Genomic DNA, 18,875 nt, shown 5'->3' with positions numbered 1-18,875 from the left:
CTCCAAATACATTCAACATTCATATTCACCGTCCCTTCTCCTTTGAGGCCTAATGCTGCTTGGAGAAGAGAGGCAGGTAGACCGAGTTCATGAAACTCTTTGCCTCCTTTATAATAATAATAATAATAATAATAATAATAATAATAATAATAATAATAATAATAAACTTTATTTATACCCTGCCACCATCTCCCCAACGGGGACTCGGGGCGGCTAACATGGGGCCATGCCCAGAGCAGTACAAAATAATAAAATAAAAACAACATATCATAACACAATTAAAACAATACAATAAATAATAATATACATTACATCAAGAAATCCAAGAACCAATAAAAACAAGGGCGGGCCGCATGAACACAGAGATAAAAACTCGGAGTGAGAGAGACAAAGGAGTACACCACAGGGGACAGGGACATATGAAGGTCCCCATCATGCCGTTTTCTGGGTTCCAATTTTGGGATGGTGCCTTCAGCCTTGCCAGAGCTTTCAAGGCTCCAGCCAGACTCTGAATGTACCATTCATTCCATCCCTTCCTCACGCCTGCTGCTCTGCCTTCTTTTGCTGCTCCAATAATAATAATAATAATAATAATAATAATAATAATAATAATAATAATAATAAAACTTTATTTATACCCCGCCACCATCTCCCCAATGGGGACTCGGGGCGGCTTACATGGGGCCATGCCCAGAACAGTACAATATAGCAAAATATAAAAACAACATATCATAATACAATTAAACAATACAATAAATAATCATGTACAGTGCAACACACAATCAAAAAAACAAAAACAAAAACAATATAACAGGGCGGGCCGCATGAGACACTTAGTTACAACTTGGGGTGAGAAAAGGATAAGAATACAACCACGGGGAACAGGGACATAAGATAGAAAAACAATCTAGAGGATAGATGTTGGGGGGAGTAACAAAAGAAGTGTGTAATAGTTACTCTCCGAAAGCACATTGGAAAAGCCAGGTTTTTAAATCTTTCCTGAAGGCTAAAAGAGTGGGGGCTTGCCTGATTTTGATGGGCAGTGAGTTCGAAGAGATTGCCATTCCCAGTGAAGGGTCAGGCAAGCCAGCTGCTTGGGAGCCTTCTCTCATGCTGCCATTGCCGCTCTCCTCCCCGCCAGGTGTTCGACATCATGCCCCTCTTTGGCACCCTGCTGCCCAAGGAGACCCAGAAGATGTCCTTCACCTTCTACGGCCACGCCGACATCGTGGCCCGCGTGAAAGCCCTCTGTGAAGTGGAAGGGGGCCCCACCTACGAGGTCTTCCTGAGCGGAGAGGCCTCCCTGGTCAGCTACACCTTCGACCGAAAGGAGATTGACTACGGACTCCAGGTAGCGCTTCAGAGCCTGCGCCACTCCGGCCCCGATCCTCCGCCCGGCCCTCTCTGAAACCCAAACAACACCCTGTAACACAGTTTTTGTTCCTGGGTTACAAATGTCATTTCCTAATTGGTTCTAATTGGTATGATTCTCCAGCAGAGGGTCTGAAGCAGGGGTCCCCAAACTAAGGCCCGGGGGCCGGATGCGGCCCTCCGAGGTCATTTACCTGGCCCCCGCCCTCAGTTTTATAATATAATATATTGTATATACATATAATGTTGATAATAATATTATAATGTAATACAATATAACACTAATAGTAATACCATATAATAATATTATATTCTATATTACATATAATATTACAGTAGAGTCTCACTTATCCAACATTCGCTTATCCAACGTTCTGGATTATCCAACGCATTTTTGTAGTCAAAGTTTTCAATATATCATGATATTTTGGTGCTAAATTCATAAATACAGTAATTACTACATAGCATTACTGCGTATTGAACTACTTTTTCTGCGAAATTTGTTGTCTAATATGATGTTTTGGTGCTTCATTTGTAAAATCATAACCTAATTTGATGTTTAATAGGCTTTTCCTTAATGCCTCCTTATTATCCAACATATTCGCTTATCCAACATTCTGCCGGCCCGTTTATGTTGGATAAGTGAGACTCTACTGTACTAATAATATTACAGTATAGTGGCATAGTTGTTTTATTGCTTTGTTACTGTTATTTGTTTGTTTTATCGGGCCAGGCGCTATGTAAGCCGCCCCGAGTCCCTTCGGGGAGATGGGGCGGGGTATAAAAATAAAGTTATTATTATTATTATAGTTCAATATAGTAATATATAATGCTAATATTGTGCTATGCTAATAATACAATATATTGTATATACATATAATTTGTAAGCCACTCTGAGTGCCCTTTGGGGTGAGAAGGGTGTGATACAAATGTAGTAAATAAATGCAGTAAATAAATAATAAATTTTAGACTTAGGCTCACCCAAAGTCTGAAATGACTTGAAGGCACACAACAACAACAACAACAACAACCCTAACTAACTTGACTATCTCATTGGCCAGAAGCAGAAGCACACTTCCCATTGAAATCCTGATAAATGTATGTTGGTTAAAATTGTTTTTATTTTTAAATATTGTATTGTTCTTTCATTGTTCTTGCTGTTGTTGTTGTTGTTGTTGTTTTTGCACTACAAATAAGACATGTGCAGTGTGCATCGGAATTTGTTTGTTTGTTTTTTTTCAAATGATAATCCGGCCCCTCAACAGTCTGAAGGATTGTGGACCGGCCCTCGGCTTAAAATGTTTGAGGACCCCTGGTCTAAAGAGAGAGATCGAATCCTGGTGTAGTAGGGGCATTTTCAGAACATTTTTTCTTAAAATGCCCCTACTACACCAGGATTCAATCTCTCTATTTAGAGCCTCTGCTGGAGAATCATACTCACTTAGAGAATAAGGAGAAATTGCATACCCTTCTACAGGGTTCAGATAAAAATTCTATTTTAAAACTGGCCCTTTTTACACAAAAAGCGCTGGCCATTCATGAGAAGATGGAAGCTGAGAGCTGATACATTATTGTCACTAACAAAATCCAAACTTAAAATTTACTACGGACAAGACACTTGTTTTACTTACCCCTGTCCTTGTTCAAACCTTTCTTTAGGAAATTACTAATTTTAACCTTTTTGCTCTGTATTTGTTTAGGAGCGGGTTATTAGGCCGCAGGTCAGGATGTTTTGTATCTTTACATGGTTTTATTGTATGTATGCGTAAGTGTGTACGTATTGTATGTTTTACATGTTTTGATATGGTCAAAAGTGACTAATCAATAAAGAATTATTGTTGTTGTTGTAATTGGTTCTATCATAGAAACATGGGAAAAGTTTATTAAACTGGCCAAAGGGATGTTGTATGTCTTTCGGGCTGTGTGGCCATGTTCCAGAACCATGTTCCAGAAGCATGGCCACACAGCCCGAAAGACATACAACAACCCTGTGATCCCGGCCATGAAAGCCTTCGACAACACAAACTGGCCAAACTTTGTTTTTGCGGAAGGAACATCCTACAGCAGCACATTTTGCTGCAGTTTTTCAATGAATATCTCATCATCAGATCTCAACCAGGAACAGATTTTATGGTGCATTAGACTTGAGTCAATATGGTATTCCTGAAAGAGACATTGGCCCTGTTGTGTGTGGGCTGAGCATCTTTCCCTGGGGTTTGCTCCCACTGGGGCCAACTGACCTTTTCCTGGCCCATTTTCCTGGCCCTTGCCAAAAATATGTATATGTGAAACAGACTGGTACAATTTGGGGGCAAAACGAGTGGTATCTGGCTTCAGCGGGGCATTGGATCCGCTCCGGGTTTTCTTGTGTCCAGGTTTTCTGCCTTAACAATCCAAATCTTACTCAGGAATCTCCTTTTTCTCTCCCTCTCAGCTCTTTAACCACATTTGCGTGGCAGAGATCATTCTGAGGAACACGGGAAAAGTTGGGTTTACGTACTCGGTCCTGGACAACGTCTGGGCATCAGCTGAAAACCCTCCACCCGGAGTTCCCCTGACGCTGCCTATGACGGTGAGTGGGAAAGACATGGCTGTGATGTAACACTTTATTGTATTTCTGAGTGCTGTGAAGGAGAAAGGGAGAGGCAGGGAGGAAGAATCAAGTCGAGCCTTTGATTTACACCATTTAACACTATTTTTGTTCCAAGATTATAAATGTCATTGCCAAAGTGAGTTTATCCTAAAAACATGGGGAAAGTTTATTAAACTGCAAAAAGTTTGTTTTTGCAGGAGGGACATCCTATTACAGCACATGAATATCTCATCATGGAGTCTTAACAAATCGAATTATTCATTTATTTATTTACAGTATTTTATTATTATTATTAAACTTTATTTGTACCCCGCCAGCATCTCCCGAAGGACTCGATGCGGCTTACAAAGGCCAAGGCCTCAACACACAATATAACAATACAAAACAAAAGGCAAATTAAAAACAATTAAAACAGTATAAACCACAAGCAATAACAATACGCTAAAACACAATAGAACTGGGCCGGGCCAGAGTAATGGGTACAAGATTAAAAGTGCTGATGTGACAGGTGATATATAAGGCTTATAGGGCAAGTGCAGAGTGCGATATGCAATCTTAGTTCTAATAAAGTGCTTATGGGACTTGGTATTGGAGATTTCTTATTGATCTGGGAATTTGTATTTGTATTCCGCCCTTCTTTCTCACCCCGAAGGGGACTCAGGGCGGATCACAATGTACACATGCATGGCAAACATTCAATGCCATATGAACATAGAGACAGAGACAAAGACAGAGACACAGAGGCAATTTAGCCTTCTCCAGCTTCCAGATTCCTGGGGGTATGTTCGATTCTGGCCACAGGGGGAGCAGCTGCTTCATTATTCTCTGTGACGCCGAGTCCTTAGATACTTCCTCAAATGCTGCTGGATGATTTCTATGGTGTTGTAAATTAGTTAAATTAGCCTCCCCACACAAGTGGTACCTAAATTTCCTACTTGATAGATGCAACTATCTTTCGGGTTGCTTGGGTCAACAATGAGCAGGGCTATTTTTTATTTTAATTGTTGGGTGCTCACTCCAATGGGCTGGCCTCGAACTCATGACCTCTTGGTCATAGTGATTTATTGCAGCTGGCTACTAACCAGCCTGAGCCACAGCCCGGCTCTAGTTTGTGGCTGCCACAAAAACAACGAAATTTCTGGAGTAGAACAATGACTTTCAAATAAATACTGTGCAATTAAACAGTTTAAGTGCAACTCCAGCCATTGAATTTGTAAGTTGGGACAGGGAAATTTTAAAAGTGCAATTTCAATCATATATATGGTTGAAAATGTACTTGTTCCTGTCAGCGGGGATGATGGGTAGCAGAGTGAAGTCCAAAAATTCAACATCCCGGTCTTCACCTCCTTCTCTCCAGACTGTTTCCCGGTGTGGAAAAACAGCACTGGACAAACACACTCCAGCAGACGAGGATTCGGTTGGAAATCCAATGGCAATCAATCTTTATTTACAAGACTATATACAAAATAGAGTAAATCAGTCCTTCCTCCATGAGTGCTCTTGCCCGAAGCGACTCATGCACACACACAGAGCACACTGCTCTTCTCAGGAAACTCCTCTGCATTCCACAGGAACAGGAAAGAAAGTCCCGGTCAAAACAAACTTGACCCCATTGGTCCTGTGATACGTCAATCATAGCAGACTCTCATTAACTCCATAACTGCTGAAATGCCTTGCCGAAAAACTAACACATAAGGCATTTCTAATAACCCAGATTGATTTTAACATTTCACAATACACAATACCCTGACAGTTCCGACTTATAAACAAATTCAAAATGCAAGAATATGTGCATGCAGCCTGTTTATAACTGGCTAATGGTGGGCCTTGCTGATCCAGACTGTTTCCTAAGGCTGAGAAAATGCAATGGAGTGCAATCGCTCTGAGGGCACCGCGTCCTATATTGCCCTGGTTGGGTTCTGCAGTGCGTTGCTCTTCCTTCCAAAGGCCCACCAGAAGTACACAGTTTCTTCTCTGCCTGCCAACAGCGTGAGGCTTCTTTCCGCCTCTTCAGCAGCCTCCTCTCCCTCTTCTAGAGTTATATTGAGTCAGGAAAAGAGCAGGTGCTGAAGATCTATTACCTGCCGGGCATCCCCGAGGTCTTCCAAAGGACGTTCCGGATCCAAGTGGCCCACCTGGAACCTGACAGGATCACCTTGAAAGGAGAAGGCATCTTCCCCAGGATCTGCCTGGATCTGCCCAGGAACATCCGAGGTAGAGGCAACTGTATTGGAACAACTATATTTATGATCAGGTCCCATCCGAAATCATAGCATATGTCATTTGGGAAGATATACAGGAGGCTAAAACAGGGTGAATGAAAAATAAAAAGGAAACCTACAGTAGAGTCTCACTTATCCAACATAAACGGGCCGCAGAACGTTGGATAAGCGAATATGTTGGATAATAAGGAGGGATTAAGGAAAAGCCTATTGAACATCAAATTAGGTTATGATTTTACAAATTAAGCACTAAAAAATCATGTTATACAACAAATTTGACAGAAAAAGTAGTTCAATACCCAGTAATGCTATGTAGTAACTACTGTATTTACGAATTTAGCACCAAAATATCACGATGTATTGAAAACATTGACTACAAAAATGCGTTGGATAATCCAGAACGTTGGATAAGCGAGTGTTGGATAAGTGAGACTCTACTGTATATGGAATGGTTAGAAAGCGGCGAAGCTGATGTAAATATTGTATAGAAACTCAAAAAAAATGTGCACATGGTTAAGGATAACGATACAGAGAAAATATGTGGTGGTGGGAGGCTGGGATGGGAAATTTTTAACAGCAAAAATTAATAAAATGTCCTTAAGACAAAGATTGTTTAAAAGGATAAGGTGCAGTCAAAAGAATTGTAAGCATATTAATTATATATCTTATACCAATAATCATAAACATGGACATAAAATGCTGATGTGTATATGCACCAGATGAAATCAAGTATAAATAATATGATGAAAAAGTTGTGTGTGTGTATACATATAGATATCTATATATATCTATATATCTATATATATATCTATATCTATCTATCTATCTATCTATCTATCTATCTATATAAAATACCTAAAGACCTTATTATCACATTGGGATATACTCTGTTTCTGAGACTCTTTGAACATGCTTCCTAATGGGTCCTGTCACACGACGTTTGCTCCATTCCGTCAGTCACTCATTGGAATTTGTCTGCAAAACATCATAGAGACAGAGTAATTGCAGCCAGGATTCTGATCATGTTTTTTGGGTTACTATGATTTTAGGTGTTGCTGAAGCACTGTTTTTATAAGTGATCATAAAATCGGTATACATTCCAACAGCTAAAATGTCACAAGAATGGTTATTTGAGACTGTCTCAATACCATATGCATCCAAGTCCTAAAAAAAAGGATTCCAGTATGTAACACGATTTTTGTTCCTGGATTATCAGTGTCATTTCCTAATTGGTTCTATCATAAAAAACATGGGGAAAGTGTATTAAACTGCCCAAACTTTGTCCGTGTAGGAGGGACACCCTGCATCATATTTTGCCGTAGATTTTCAATGAATGGAGTCTCCCAGCCACAAAAAGTGAAGTGTCCGGGGTAGAACAGGACAGGACTGCACAATTAAACAGGAAAGAACACTTTCAAACCAGGAACAGGACATTTTTCAAATTTTGTTACATAGTGGAATTGGGTGTGATGGGGAGAGTATGCATCCCATCTCAAGAATAATGTACGCATCCAATCCTAACAAAGATAAGGGAGGCATCTTGGTCCAAATGGATTATATCCCAATGTGACGAGGTTGTGTCCTTTCCTTCTTCTTTGCTCTGCTCCTGACAGCCCTGACTCTTTTGCAGGAAATGAACGGTACAGCACGCTCCTCAGAGAAGCCCGGCAGCGGATGGAGCTGGAATCACAGAAGGATTCCATCAGCAACTCAGAGGAGTCCACGGAGGAGCCCGTAAGGCCAGATCTCCTTCTGCCCCTCTGCCTTTTGGTTTGGGAGCTGATCCAGGAAGCCTTTCCAAATAGCCATTTTTGAGGACTTTGATTAGGGCTCCTCAAACTTGCTAAGTTAAGAACCGGTTCTGGTCCCTCCGACTGTTAGGGAGCTGAACTAGAGTTTGAACAAAACATGAACACATTCCTCTGCTCACTGCATGCATCTTATTTGTAGTGCAAAAAGGTGAAAGAAAATATACACTATTTGAAATGATGAACCTTTTAACCCAAATGATGATGATGATAATGATGATGATGATGATGATAATAATAATAATATACTGTCCGACATGTGATCCAATACAACAGCCAGCAAAGTGTCTGCTGTGGACTCATCTTGTTGTGTTTCTAATAATAATAATGATGATAATAATAATAATAATAATAATAATAATAATAATAATAATAATAATAGTGATGGGCACACTGGGTGCCGTGCCAAAAGATCTCAGCCGGCATTTGGAAACAATAGACATGGACAAAATTACGATCTGCCAACTGCAAAAGGCCACCCTGCTGGGATCTGCACGCATCATCCGAAAATACATCACACAGTCCTAGACACTTGGGAAGTGTTCGACTTGTGATTTTGTGAAACGAAATCCAGCATGTCTATCTTGTTTGCTGTGTCATACAATGTTGTTGTGTCAATAATAATAATAATAATAATAATAATAATAATAATAATAATAATTCAAGTACCACCTTCCAGCAGCAAAGAACTGATGGGATCACAAACCTGAAAAAGTATTGGAAAATGAGCACGCAAAGATACTGCGGGACTTCCGAATCCAGACTGACAAAGTTCTGGAACACAACACACCAGACATCACAGTTGTGGAAAAGAAAAAGGTTTGGATCATTGATGTCGCCATCCCAGGTGACAGTCGCATTGACGAAAAACCACAGGAAAAACTCAGCCGCTCTCAGGACCTCAAGATTGAACTTCAAAGACTCTGGCAGAAACCAGTGCAGGTGGTCCTGGTGGTGATGGGCACATTGGGTGCCGTGCCAAAAGATCTCAGCCGGCATTTGGAAACAATAGACATTGACAAAATTATGATCTGCCAGCTGCAAAAGGCCACCCTGCTGGGATCTGCGCGCATCATCCGAAAATACATCACACAGTCCTAGACACTTGGGAAGTGTTCAACTTGTGGTTTTGTGATATGAAATCCAGCATATCTATCTTGTTTGCTGTGTCATAATAAAATAATAATAATAATAATAATAATAATAATAATAATAATAATAATAATAATAAAATTCACACAGTCCTAAACACTTGGGAAGTGTTCGACTTGTGATTTTGTGATACGAAATCCAGCATATCTATCTTGTTTGCTGTGTCATAATAATAAAATAATAATAATAATAATAATAATAATAATAATAATAATAATAATAATAATAATAAAATTCACACAGTCCTAAACACTTGGGAAGTGTTCGACTTGTGATTTTGTGATACGAAATCCAACATATAGATCTTGTTTGCTGTGTCATGCTATGTCTTTATGTCAATAATAATAACAAAACTTTATTTGTATTCCGCCCTATCTCCCCAAGGGGACTCAGGGCGGATTCCAACATACAATGGCAAACATTAAATGCCCCCATAAACCAATAATACTGACATAAAATCGCAGAGAAACCCCACATATAAAAATGACATTGAAACCTAACATCAAATTAAAGCCTAGGTAAGGCAAATTATCAGTGAATTAAACCTAACATCAATGGAGATAGGCAGGGCCTGAGCCATATAGGACCTGGAATTTGATAGAGTGATAGAGTTGGGTGTCATCTGCGTAGAGATAGCACCGAACTCCAAAACTCTGGATGACCTCACCCAGCGGTTTCATGTAGATGTTATATTTTATTGGGAATAAAGGAGATGAAGGAGGAAAGAGCCATTGTATTGGAGGGCACTCAGCTCCATGATGCCCTTCTGTCTGCCTGGCCATGTTGAAGGTGGAAGGGTGGCTTGCTGACTGTCTTCTTGGTTTCCACAGATGGATGCCCAGCTGCAGATGGAAGTGGAGAGGCTGCTGATCCAAGAGCATGCCCTGGAGCAGCAGTGGCTGCTGGCCGGCAACAACCCTCCGGAAGACTCTGTGGGTATCAGCCAAAAAGTGCGCCGGAAGCTGGTCAAGTGAGTGCCGGAGAGTGTTGAGGCCTGTGAAGCCTCTGAGAATGAGGACGAGGATTTTCTGTTTCTGTGGGGGAAATTGAAAGTATTTTTCGAGACGATGGGAATGTTTTAAAGTTTTAAATTGTATTGAAATACTTTTAATGTCAGCCACTTTGAGTTTCCTTTGTGGAGAGAAAAAGTGGGGTATTATTATTATTATTAATAATAATAATAATAATAATAATAATAATAATAATAATAATACCAACAACACTATGTAACATAATTTTTGTTCCTGGGTTATAAATGTCATTTCCTAATTATTTCTATTATAAAAACATGGAAAAGGTTTATTAAACTGCAAAAATGTTTTGAGGAATTTCCTACAGCATATTTTGTTCTAGTTTTATTTTAATGAATATCTCATTGAGTCTCAACCAATTCAACTTAGTTTGAGGCAGCCACAAAAATGAAGCAGAATATAAATAAACATCAGAATAATAACAATAATGATACTGATGGTGACAATAATAATAATAATAATAATAACAACAATAATAAACATTAACTTTCAAGGACGTCATATAAGCCCCACTCCCCTCAACTGTAAGTCATTAAAATGGTGTGGTCCTTCCTCTCTCCCTTCCTTCCTTCTTTCCTCTTTTTCAGGGCGCAGCTTCCGGAGTACATCCTGGACTTTGGCTACATCATCCTGGGCACCGTCCGGAGCCACATTGTCAAGATCACCAACACCAGCCCCTTCCCTGTCTCTTTTTATGCAGACACACGGAACCTGGAGGACTCAGGTAAAAAGGAAACAGACTTTGGGAGGCATTCTCAAGGCTTTCCCAATCAAATCCATTTCCTTTCCTTTCCTTCCCTCGTCCACCCCGCATGAGCATTTACAGGAGGCTCAGAAGATGCTGTGCTGGCCTCCTCTTGCTGCCCCCCCCCCCCCGATCTATTCTGAGGGATAACTCTGTTGCTTTTCTGGAGGCAGGTTTCTGCACTGGGTTGGATCGTGTGAAGAACCTTCCCTTCTGTGAAACGGAGACCTTTGAGGTGCTCTTTGACCCGCAGAGCGCCAACCGGCCCCTCGGAGAAGTGCAAGTTGTCCTGCCCATCAAGGTGATGATGCCCTGCATTGCTTCCTTCCCTCATTCCCTTGCTTCTTGGAATCAGCTCCAGAGATGCACCATAGGCTTCCAACCCTGGATAGAATGCAAAGAGAGGGACAGTGGTGTCAGTTGCAACCCCAAATGGGATCAAATCTGAGGACACGCTTTCTCCTGGACCTGCAGAATCAGAATCAAGGTCCTTCTGGGTTTGGGAAAAGGAAGCAGGGGGAGGAAATGCACAGACAGGTGATTCCTAGCTCGACAACAAAGATACACGTGAAAGGGAAACCCTTATGTCTCTGTTCCCCGTGGTTTTTATTCTTACCTCTTTCCCACCCCGAGTTTTAACTTAGTGTTCATGCGGCCCGCCCATGTTATATTGCTTTTCTGATCTCGTGTTGTACTGTACATTATTATTTATTGTATTTTAATTGTGTTATGATATGTTGTTTTTATATTTTGTTACATTGTATTACATTGTATTGTTCTGGGCACGGCCCCATGTAAGCCGCCCCGAGTCCCCGTTGGGGAGATGGTGGCGAGGTATAAATAAAGTTTTATTATTATTATTATTATCTTGGACAACGAGTTGAACACGAGTCAACAATGTGATGCAGCAGCTCAAAAGGCCAATGGAATTTTGAGCTGCACCTGGAATAAGACTGTGTCCAGTTCTAGGCAAAGCAGTTCAAGATGGATTTTGACTCTAAGTTGGAAGGGGTTTAGAGGAGGGCAACTAAAAGGATCAAAGGTCTGGAGTCCATGAAAAATCCTTCCGAGGAGCATCTTAAATAACTGGGTTTGTTTAGCCTACAGAAGAGAACATTGAGAGGAGCCTTGGGAGCCATGTATAAAAATGTGAAATATGTCATAAGGAAGAGGGGAAAGCTTGTTTTCTGCCGCCTTGGAGACTAGGACTCAATGGAGCCACGGGTTCAAATAACAGGGAAGGAAATTCCATTGAACATTAGGAAGAACTCCCTGATTGTAAGAGCGGTTCAGCAGGGGAACTCACTGCCTCCAATTCCGGTGGAAGCTCCTTCCTTGGAGGCTTTTAAACAGAGGCTGGATGGCTAACTATAGGGGGGCTTTGATGGTGCTTTTCCTGTCTGACAGAATGGGGTTGGACTAAATGGTCTCTGGGGTCTCTTCCAACTCTTATGATTCTAGGTGATCTCCGGGCCCACCTTCAATGTCTCCTTCCGGGCCACGGTGATCATGCCGTCTCTCTGCATGTCCAACGAAAACCTGGAGTTCTCCGCAGTTCAGTGCGGCCAGTGCCAAGTGGAGACCATCCAGCTTCACAACCAGCTGCAGGTGAACTGCGAATGGTTTGCTCACAGCAGCGAGCAAATGAAGAAGGTAAAGCAGGAGTCCCTTTCCCTTTTCCTTATCCCTCGACTTCCAACCCCTTCAAGACATATAAGAACAAAAGTGGGAAGAACACTCAGAGATGTCATGAGCTTACTTTGATATAGAAGCTGGCAGCCCCTGGCATTCCATCCAAATACTAACCAGGCCTTGTGCCAGTCACGAGCAAGGCGAAGGAACAAAGCACTGTCTTTGCAATGGGAACAGCGCAGGGGAGAGGGATCGAGAGAAAAGAAGTTGCATTCTGTGCACTCTCCATCCTGGCTCCTGAAGATGGAGGATATCCCCTCCATCCAAATGCCATGAATACTTTTTGAACCTTAAAAAAGTTATTTAATTTCTTTGCAGTGGGACAGAGTGCATCAGGCACTTTCAGAGAAAGAAGTAGGTACACAGACCCAGTACTGGTTTTACAATAGCTATATTGATTACACACACAGGGGAAACATCACATATACTCAACATTCACTCATTATTATTATTATTATTATTATTATTATTATTATTATTATTCATCTATATATATAAAAATGTAATGTGCGTTTTCCCATGGAGTAAACAACAAAAATACTGAAACAAATCACACCAAATTTGGCCACAAAAGGCATAGTCATCCAATTTCAATTAAAAACTTAGAAAAATAAAGTCCAAATAACAGAAAACTCCCAATTGCTTACCATGCATGTGCAGAGGGCCCCCCGGGGGACACAGAGGACCTCATAACTGTGGGCGGAGCCTAACACCACTTTAAAAAAATGTTTCCATGGTGGAACAGCCTTGCAGTTTCAAAACCAGGCTGCTTCCTAACCGGAGGGATCCTCTGTTGGCCACCTTGAATACCACTGAACAGCCTTACAGCTTCAAAGCCAGGCTGCTTCCTAGCCAGAGGGATACTAACCACCAGACCACACCACAGCAATGCATGGCCAGGCACAGCTAGTAATAATATAACTTTATTTTTGTATCCCACCTCCATCTTTCCAAAGGGACTCGGGGCAGCTCACATGGGGACAAGCCCAATCAAACCTGGGTTAAAAACACAATCAACAATGTAAAACATATCGACATAAAATAATATAAAACAACATAAACAACATCAGCAGCAATTTAGAACCTGGAGAAGAGAGGCAGGCTGACAAACGCTGTATTCCTTGCAGATCTGCCACACAATCGAAAAGGAAAAGAGTCTCCTTATGTCGTGGTTTTTGGTTATTTATTCTTTAGTTGTTTAGATAACCTGTCATTCAGCTTATCAATCTCAGAACAGATAGGTTGTTTCCAGCTTCTTTCTTAAGGCAACATTGTCTCTGACTAAACAAACAGGTGTTATTTACATCCCAAAGTTCTCTGGATTTCTCATTAGCACTTTCCATGCCACAGTTAATTAAATCCTTCACCTCCTTTGTTCTACAACAGTGCCATTTTCTAGGTTCCATTTTTAGGATGGTATCTTCAGCCTTGCCAGACCTTTATAGGCCCTAAATATACAATTTATTCAATCCATTAATCACACAAAGGACAAGGCACCGCTGTTTCCCTGAGCACATAAGCAGCCTTTGGTCACCTCTAGCAATGCTGAAGGCCTCCGAGTTCGAGGCCTGTTTTTTCAGGTGAGCCCAGAGGTCTTCTTGTAGCGGCACAGAGGCCCAGTTGTGGTCAGTGACTTTGTTGTTCCTCAGGTGGACAAGCACATGCCGGCGGCCTTGCGGCGGAAGTTGCGCCACGAACTGAAGACCAAGCCTTTCGTCTTTGAGATGATCCCTCCCTATGGGATCCTGGTCCCCGGAGAGCGGTTCAATGTCCAGGTCAAGTTTGCTCCGAGGGAAGAGGTAGGCATGATGGCATATCCTGCCCTAGACATCCCAGATCTGCTCTTCATGGGATGGGGGATAGAAGCACAGTGTCCTTGGCACTCATGAGGCTTATAGCCCTTGGACAGGCATGGGAAAACTTTGTCTCTCGTCCAGTGTTTTGTACTTCAGCTCCCACAATTCCTAACAGTTTGGTTTGTTGTGGAAACAAGGATTGGAGATTGAGTGGAGACCCCTTTCGCTCCTAATAATGACTCTTCCAGGAGTGGATTTCCCTTCCTTCCAAGGGGGAGATTTCACTTCCTGTTGTCTCAACTTCATTGTTCTTAACTAGGAGTTGTTTGCATGTCGGCTGTCTGTAACTCAGGGACTGCATATAGATATACAAGGGTTGAATGAAAAGTAATGCCTCCACCTTTGTTACTTGGGTTTGGATGGAAATATTTTAATAAATCAAATGCAGAAATAATCCTTAGAATGTGCTCTTTAACTACCACTAATCACTTCTCCACATAATCACCAGACAATTGGATACATTTCTGCCAACAATGAACAAATTTTCTGAAGCCATCACGGAAGAAGTCAACACTCTGTTTCCGCAACCAGTGTCTCACATCGTGCACAAATCTTCCGATAGCCAAGCAAAGCAATAATGTGAACCGCACGTTCTTGTGAAATGCCGATTATGCTTGAAATTTCTCTTTGAGTGATATGACGATCGTCCTGAATCAATCTGTCAACCTTTTGCTTGTGAAACTCGGTGATTGCTGTCACAGGACATCCAACTCTTTGTTTGTCGCGTAAGTCAGATGTTCCCACCTCAACATCTTTAAACTTACTCACCCAACAACGCACAGGACTCCCATCAACACAATTGCCATAAACAGCTTGCATTCGCTGATGAATCTCCTTTGGGGTGACACCTTCTGCTGTCAAGAATTCAGTGCTTGAATGTCGTTTAAGTTTCATTGAGCAACCGTCTGCGCAGGGTTCCATACTTTGCACTTTAACAACACAACCATTCAATGCTAAGGCTTCCCCCCAAATGGAACTGTAGAGGAGAATCTACTGAACAAGCCAGTACCCGCCACATACCAGGTCTGCCATTTGTTGAGGAGTTACGAAGGTGGAGGCATTACTTTTCATTCAATCCTTGTATATCCATATCTATCTATATATGAGTTATATACAGTGCCATAGATTTGGAAGGGAGCCCAAGAAGCCATCCAGTCTGGCTGTTTGTAACTCGGAGATTGCCCATAATGACAGGACCCCTCTGATGTTTGTCACCCTAGAAGTCCTACCGCCACTACATGATCGTGAGCATCGCCCAGAGCACCCAGCAGCTGATACTGACCGTCTCTGGACAAGGTTTTGAGCCGCGCCTGGAGTTCAACCCCTCCATCGTGGAACTGGGGCCCCTCCTGCCTTACGCCGCGGGTGATGAGGCCGAGGTCGTGGTGAAGAACCCCTGCTCCTTCCCCATCGAGTTCTACTCCTTGGAGTTCGACCAACAGTACCTGCTAGAAGAACGGGTAAGAGATGCACTGGAGCATCCTCTCGGCCAGGAATGCAAGCTCTAGAATTGCCTATGTATTTTTTTTTGGGGGGGGGGATTACTTATTTGGCTCTTTGCTTATATCCCATCTTCACCAATCCTGGGATTTAAGATGGTTTATGATGTTAAAACCAGAACAGATAAAATTCTGCATCTGGAAGACATAGAGAAGGTAGAATATAACAACTGTTTTTCTTCAATTGTAAGACACCATTTAAAAAACCCACGGATTGGAAGACGCACCCTAATTTCAGAGATGTTTATATAGGGGAAAAGTGTGTTTTAACATAAATGAAATACAGTATCTACTTACCTACCTACCTATCATAGAATCTTAGAGTTGGAAGACGCCCCAAGGGCTATCTGTATTTATATATCATCTAGTCATCCACTCATCTAGTCATCAACTAACTCTATTATTTATCTATATCTGTACTTTTATCTACACATCATATTCCTTAAATTGTAAGGCACCGTCAATTGTAAGGCGCACCCTCATTTCAGTACCAACAACAACAACAGAAATACATAAAACAGAGATAGCCCTTGGGGTCCCTTCCAACTCTAAGATTCTATGATAGATAGATAGATAGATAGATAGATAGATAGATAGATAGATAGATAGATAGAGATAGATGATTGACAGACAGACAGACAGACAGATCCTGTATTTTTTTGGTTCTAAGATGCGCTTTTTACCTTCTTCACTTCACTTCACTTCATTTCTTAATTAGTCGCTCTCCACCATAGTGCTCCGAGCAACTTACAATTTAAAATATCATTCCACAATACAAAAACATTCAGCATAAAAACATTCAACAGTGACCTATTTGGCAAATTAGATCTGATTTACCTCTCTAAACATCACTAAAGAAATACAGGATCTGTCTGTCGGTTAATCATCTATCTATCTATCTATCTATCTATCTATATAAAAGGGTAATGAAATTTCGGCCTAGGACAAAACAAAAAAACTACACATCCCAGAAACACTAAACTTGGCAGCACAACCCCTCATCCATGCCTCTACGTTCATATAACAAAAAGAAAAGAAAAATAAAGTCCTAATTAGAGAGAGAGGAATAATTGTTTTTATCCAATTGCTGCCAGTTAGAAGGCTAAGTTCCGCCCACTTGGTCTCCTAGCAACCCACTCAGCCCAGGGGACAGGCAGAGTTAGCCTCTTCCACACTGCCTATAAAATACAGATTATCTGATTTTAATTGGATTATATGGCAGTGTAGACTCAAGGCCCTTCCATACAGCGATATAACCCATTTATAATGGACTTAATGACAGGGGAAAACCTTTACCCTTTACCTTAACTACCACCAATTCCTCAAGAATTTATTTCCCATACCACCAGACTTCGCCACAGCAACGCGTGGCTGGGCACAGCTAGTCTATTATAGAATCTTAGAGTTGGGACCCCAAGGGCTATCTCTGTCTGTCTGACTCTCTGTCTGACCATCCATCCGTCTGTCTGTCTGTCTCTCTCTCTGATGTATTCATCCACTCATCTATCATCTATCTATATCTGTTCCTCTATCTATCTACCTACCATATTTCTTCAATGGTAGGACGCCATCGATTGTAAGATGCACCCTAATTTTAGTACCATCTCCACCAACAAAAAGACACAAGATACACATGTGATCCTAAGTCGCACCCCATTTTTAGAGATACAGTAGAGTCTCACTTATCCAAGCTAAACGGGCCGGCAAAAGCTTGGATAAGCGAATATCTTGGATAATAAGGAGAGATTAAGGAAAAGCCTATTAAACATCAAATTAGGTTATGATTTTACAAATTAAGCACCAAAACATCATGTTATACAACAAAGTTGACAGAAAACGTAGTTCAATACGCAGTAATGTTATGTTGTAATTACTGTATTTACAAATTTTGCACCAAAATATCACGATATATTGAAAACATTGACTACAAAAATGGCTTGGATTATCCAGAAGCTTGGATAAGCGAGGCTTGGATAAGTGAGACTCTACTGTATTTATAGAGGGGAGAAAGTGTGTCTTAAAATCAAAGAAATACAAGCGTATGTCGAATTAAAATAGGCCCATTAAAACAGCAGCAACAAATGTGATACAACATCCTCCTCAAAACTTTGTTACCTTGCTTGGTGGAGCCTTAATTGATCCCTGCTTCCACGGATCCACAGAGTGACAGTTCTGTGTGCCTTCCTTCCATCTATCCTGCCTTCCTTCCTCCTTCCAGATCCTCCGCATGCTGAAGGGCTACGACTCCCACCACGTCCTGTTGCTGCCTCCCCGCATCCCTGGGGAGAAGCTGCCTCCCGAAGTGCTGGAGTTCTATGAGGAGCAGAAGAAGATCCAAGGAGACCAGGAGGCTGCCAATGTGGAAACGGGTGAGTGAGTGAGTGGGGAAAGGAGCCTATCTGCACAAGGGCCTTGAATCACCACAGTAAAGCATAATAAAATGTATTCATGGGCACACAGAGTATAGTGTCGGAGAAGAGGCAGCCAGGGTTGCAGGGGGAGATGATTCAGATCCCGCAACTTGATCTCCTTGAAAACTGGTTCAAATCTCATATTTTCCTTTATTACAGTCATAGACCAACATAAGGAGAATGGAGGACAGTCTCTTAATAATAATAATAATAATAATAATAATAATAATAATAATAATAATAATAATAATAATTGTGCGGTTTTCTGGCATTGTATATTTTTGCCGCTTCTGTGACTGTTCATTTGGGTTTTGATGATTCCGTAGCCCACTTGTCGATGGATGTCCAGAATCAGCAGCATCCACCGCGGTCCTTTTTATCCTGGGCGACGACCGAGCCAGTATAGACTTCGTTTGGGTTTGATTCTCCATAATGCTAATGGGTTAGGTGCTCTTAGTTCTATTTGGAAACAATAGACATTGACAAAATCACAAT

General features: G+C 41.4%; 1 protein-coding gene across 2 annotated transcripts in view; it reads left to right on the top strand.

Moving 5' to 3' along the window:
- The window catches only part of hydin (HYDIN axonemal central pair apparatus protein), a 160,276-nt gene that overhangs the window by 69,250 nt on the left and 72,151 nt on the right, over window positions 1-18,875 (top strand). For both annotated transcript variants that reach the window (XM_062961682.1, XM_062961683.1), the window contains exons 27-37: window positions 1,142-1,351; window positions 3,806-3,943; window positions 6,001-6,178; window positions 7,817-7,920; window positions 9,977-10,116; window positions 10,765-10,901; window positions 11,096-11,223; window positions 12,384-12,575; window positions 14,264-14,413; window positions 15,691-15,930; window positions 18,188-18,338. In XM_062961682.1, coding sequence (XP_062817752.1) covers window positions 1,142-1,351; window positions 3,806-3,943; window positions 6,001-6,178; window positions 7,817-7,920; window positions 9,977-10,116; window positions 10,765-10,901; window positions 11,096-11,223; window positions 12,384-12,575; window positions 14,264-14,413; window positions 15,691-15,930; window positions 18,188-18,338 — 1,768 coding nt within the window. The remainder of the gene's footprint in view (window positions 1-1,141; window positions 1,352-3,805; window positions 3,944-6,000; window positions 6,179-7,816; window positions 7,921-9,976; window positions 10,117-10,764; window positions 10,902-11,095; window positions 11,224-12,383; window positions 12,576-14,263; window positions 14,414-15,690; window positions 15,931-18,187; window positions 18,339-18,875) is intronic.

This window comes from Anolis carolinensis, unplaced genomic scaffold (genome assembly GCF_035594765.1).
Source record: "Anolis carolinensis isolate JA03-04 unplaced genomic scaffold, rAnoCar3.1.pri scaffold_9, whole genome shotgun sequence".
In the NCBI taxonomy this organism is placed as follows: Eukaryota; Metazoa; Chordata; class Lepidosauria; order Squamata; family Dactyloidae; genus Anolis; species Anolis carolinensis.
The sequence above is the reverse complement of the archived record's forward strand: the minus strand, read 5'-3'. Positions and strand labels throughout refer to the sequence as shown.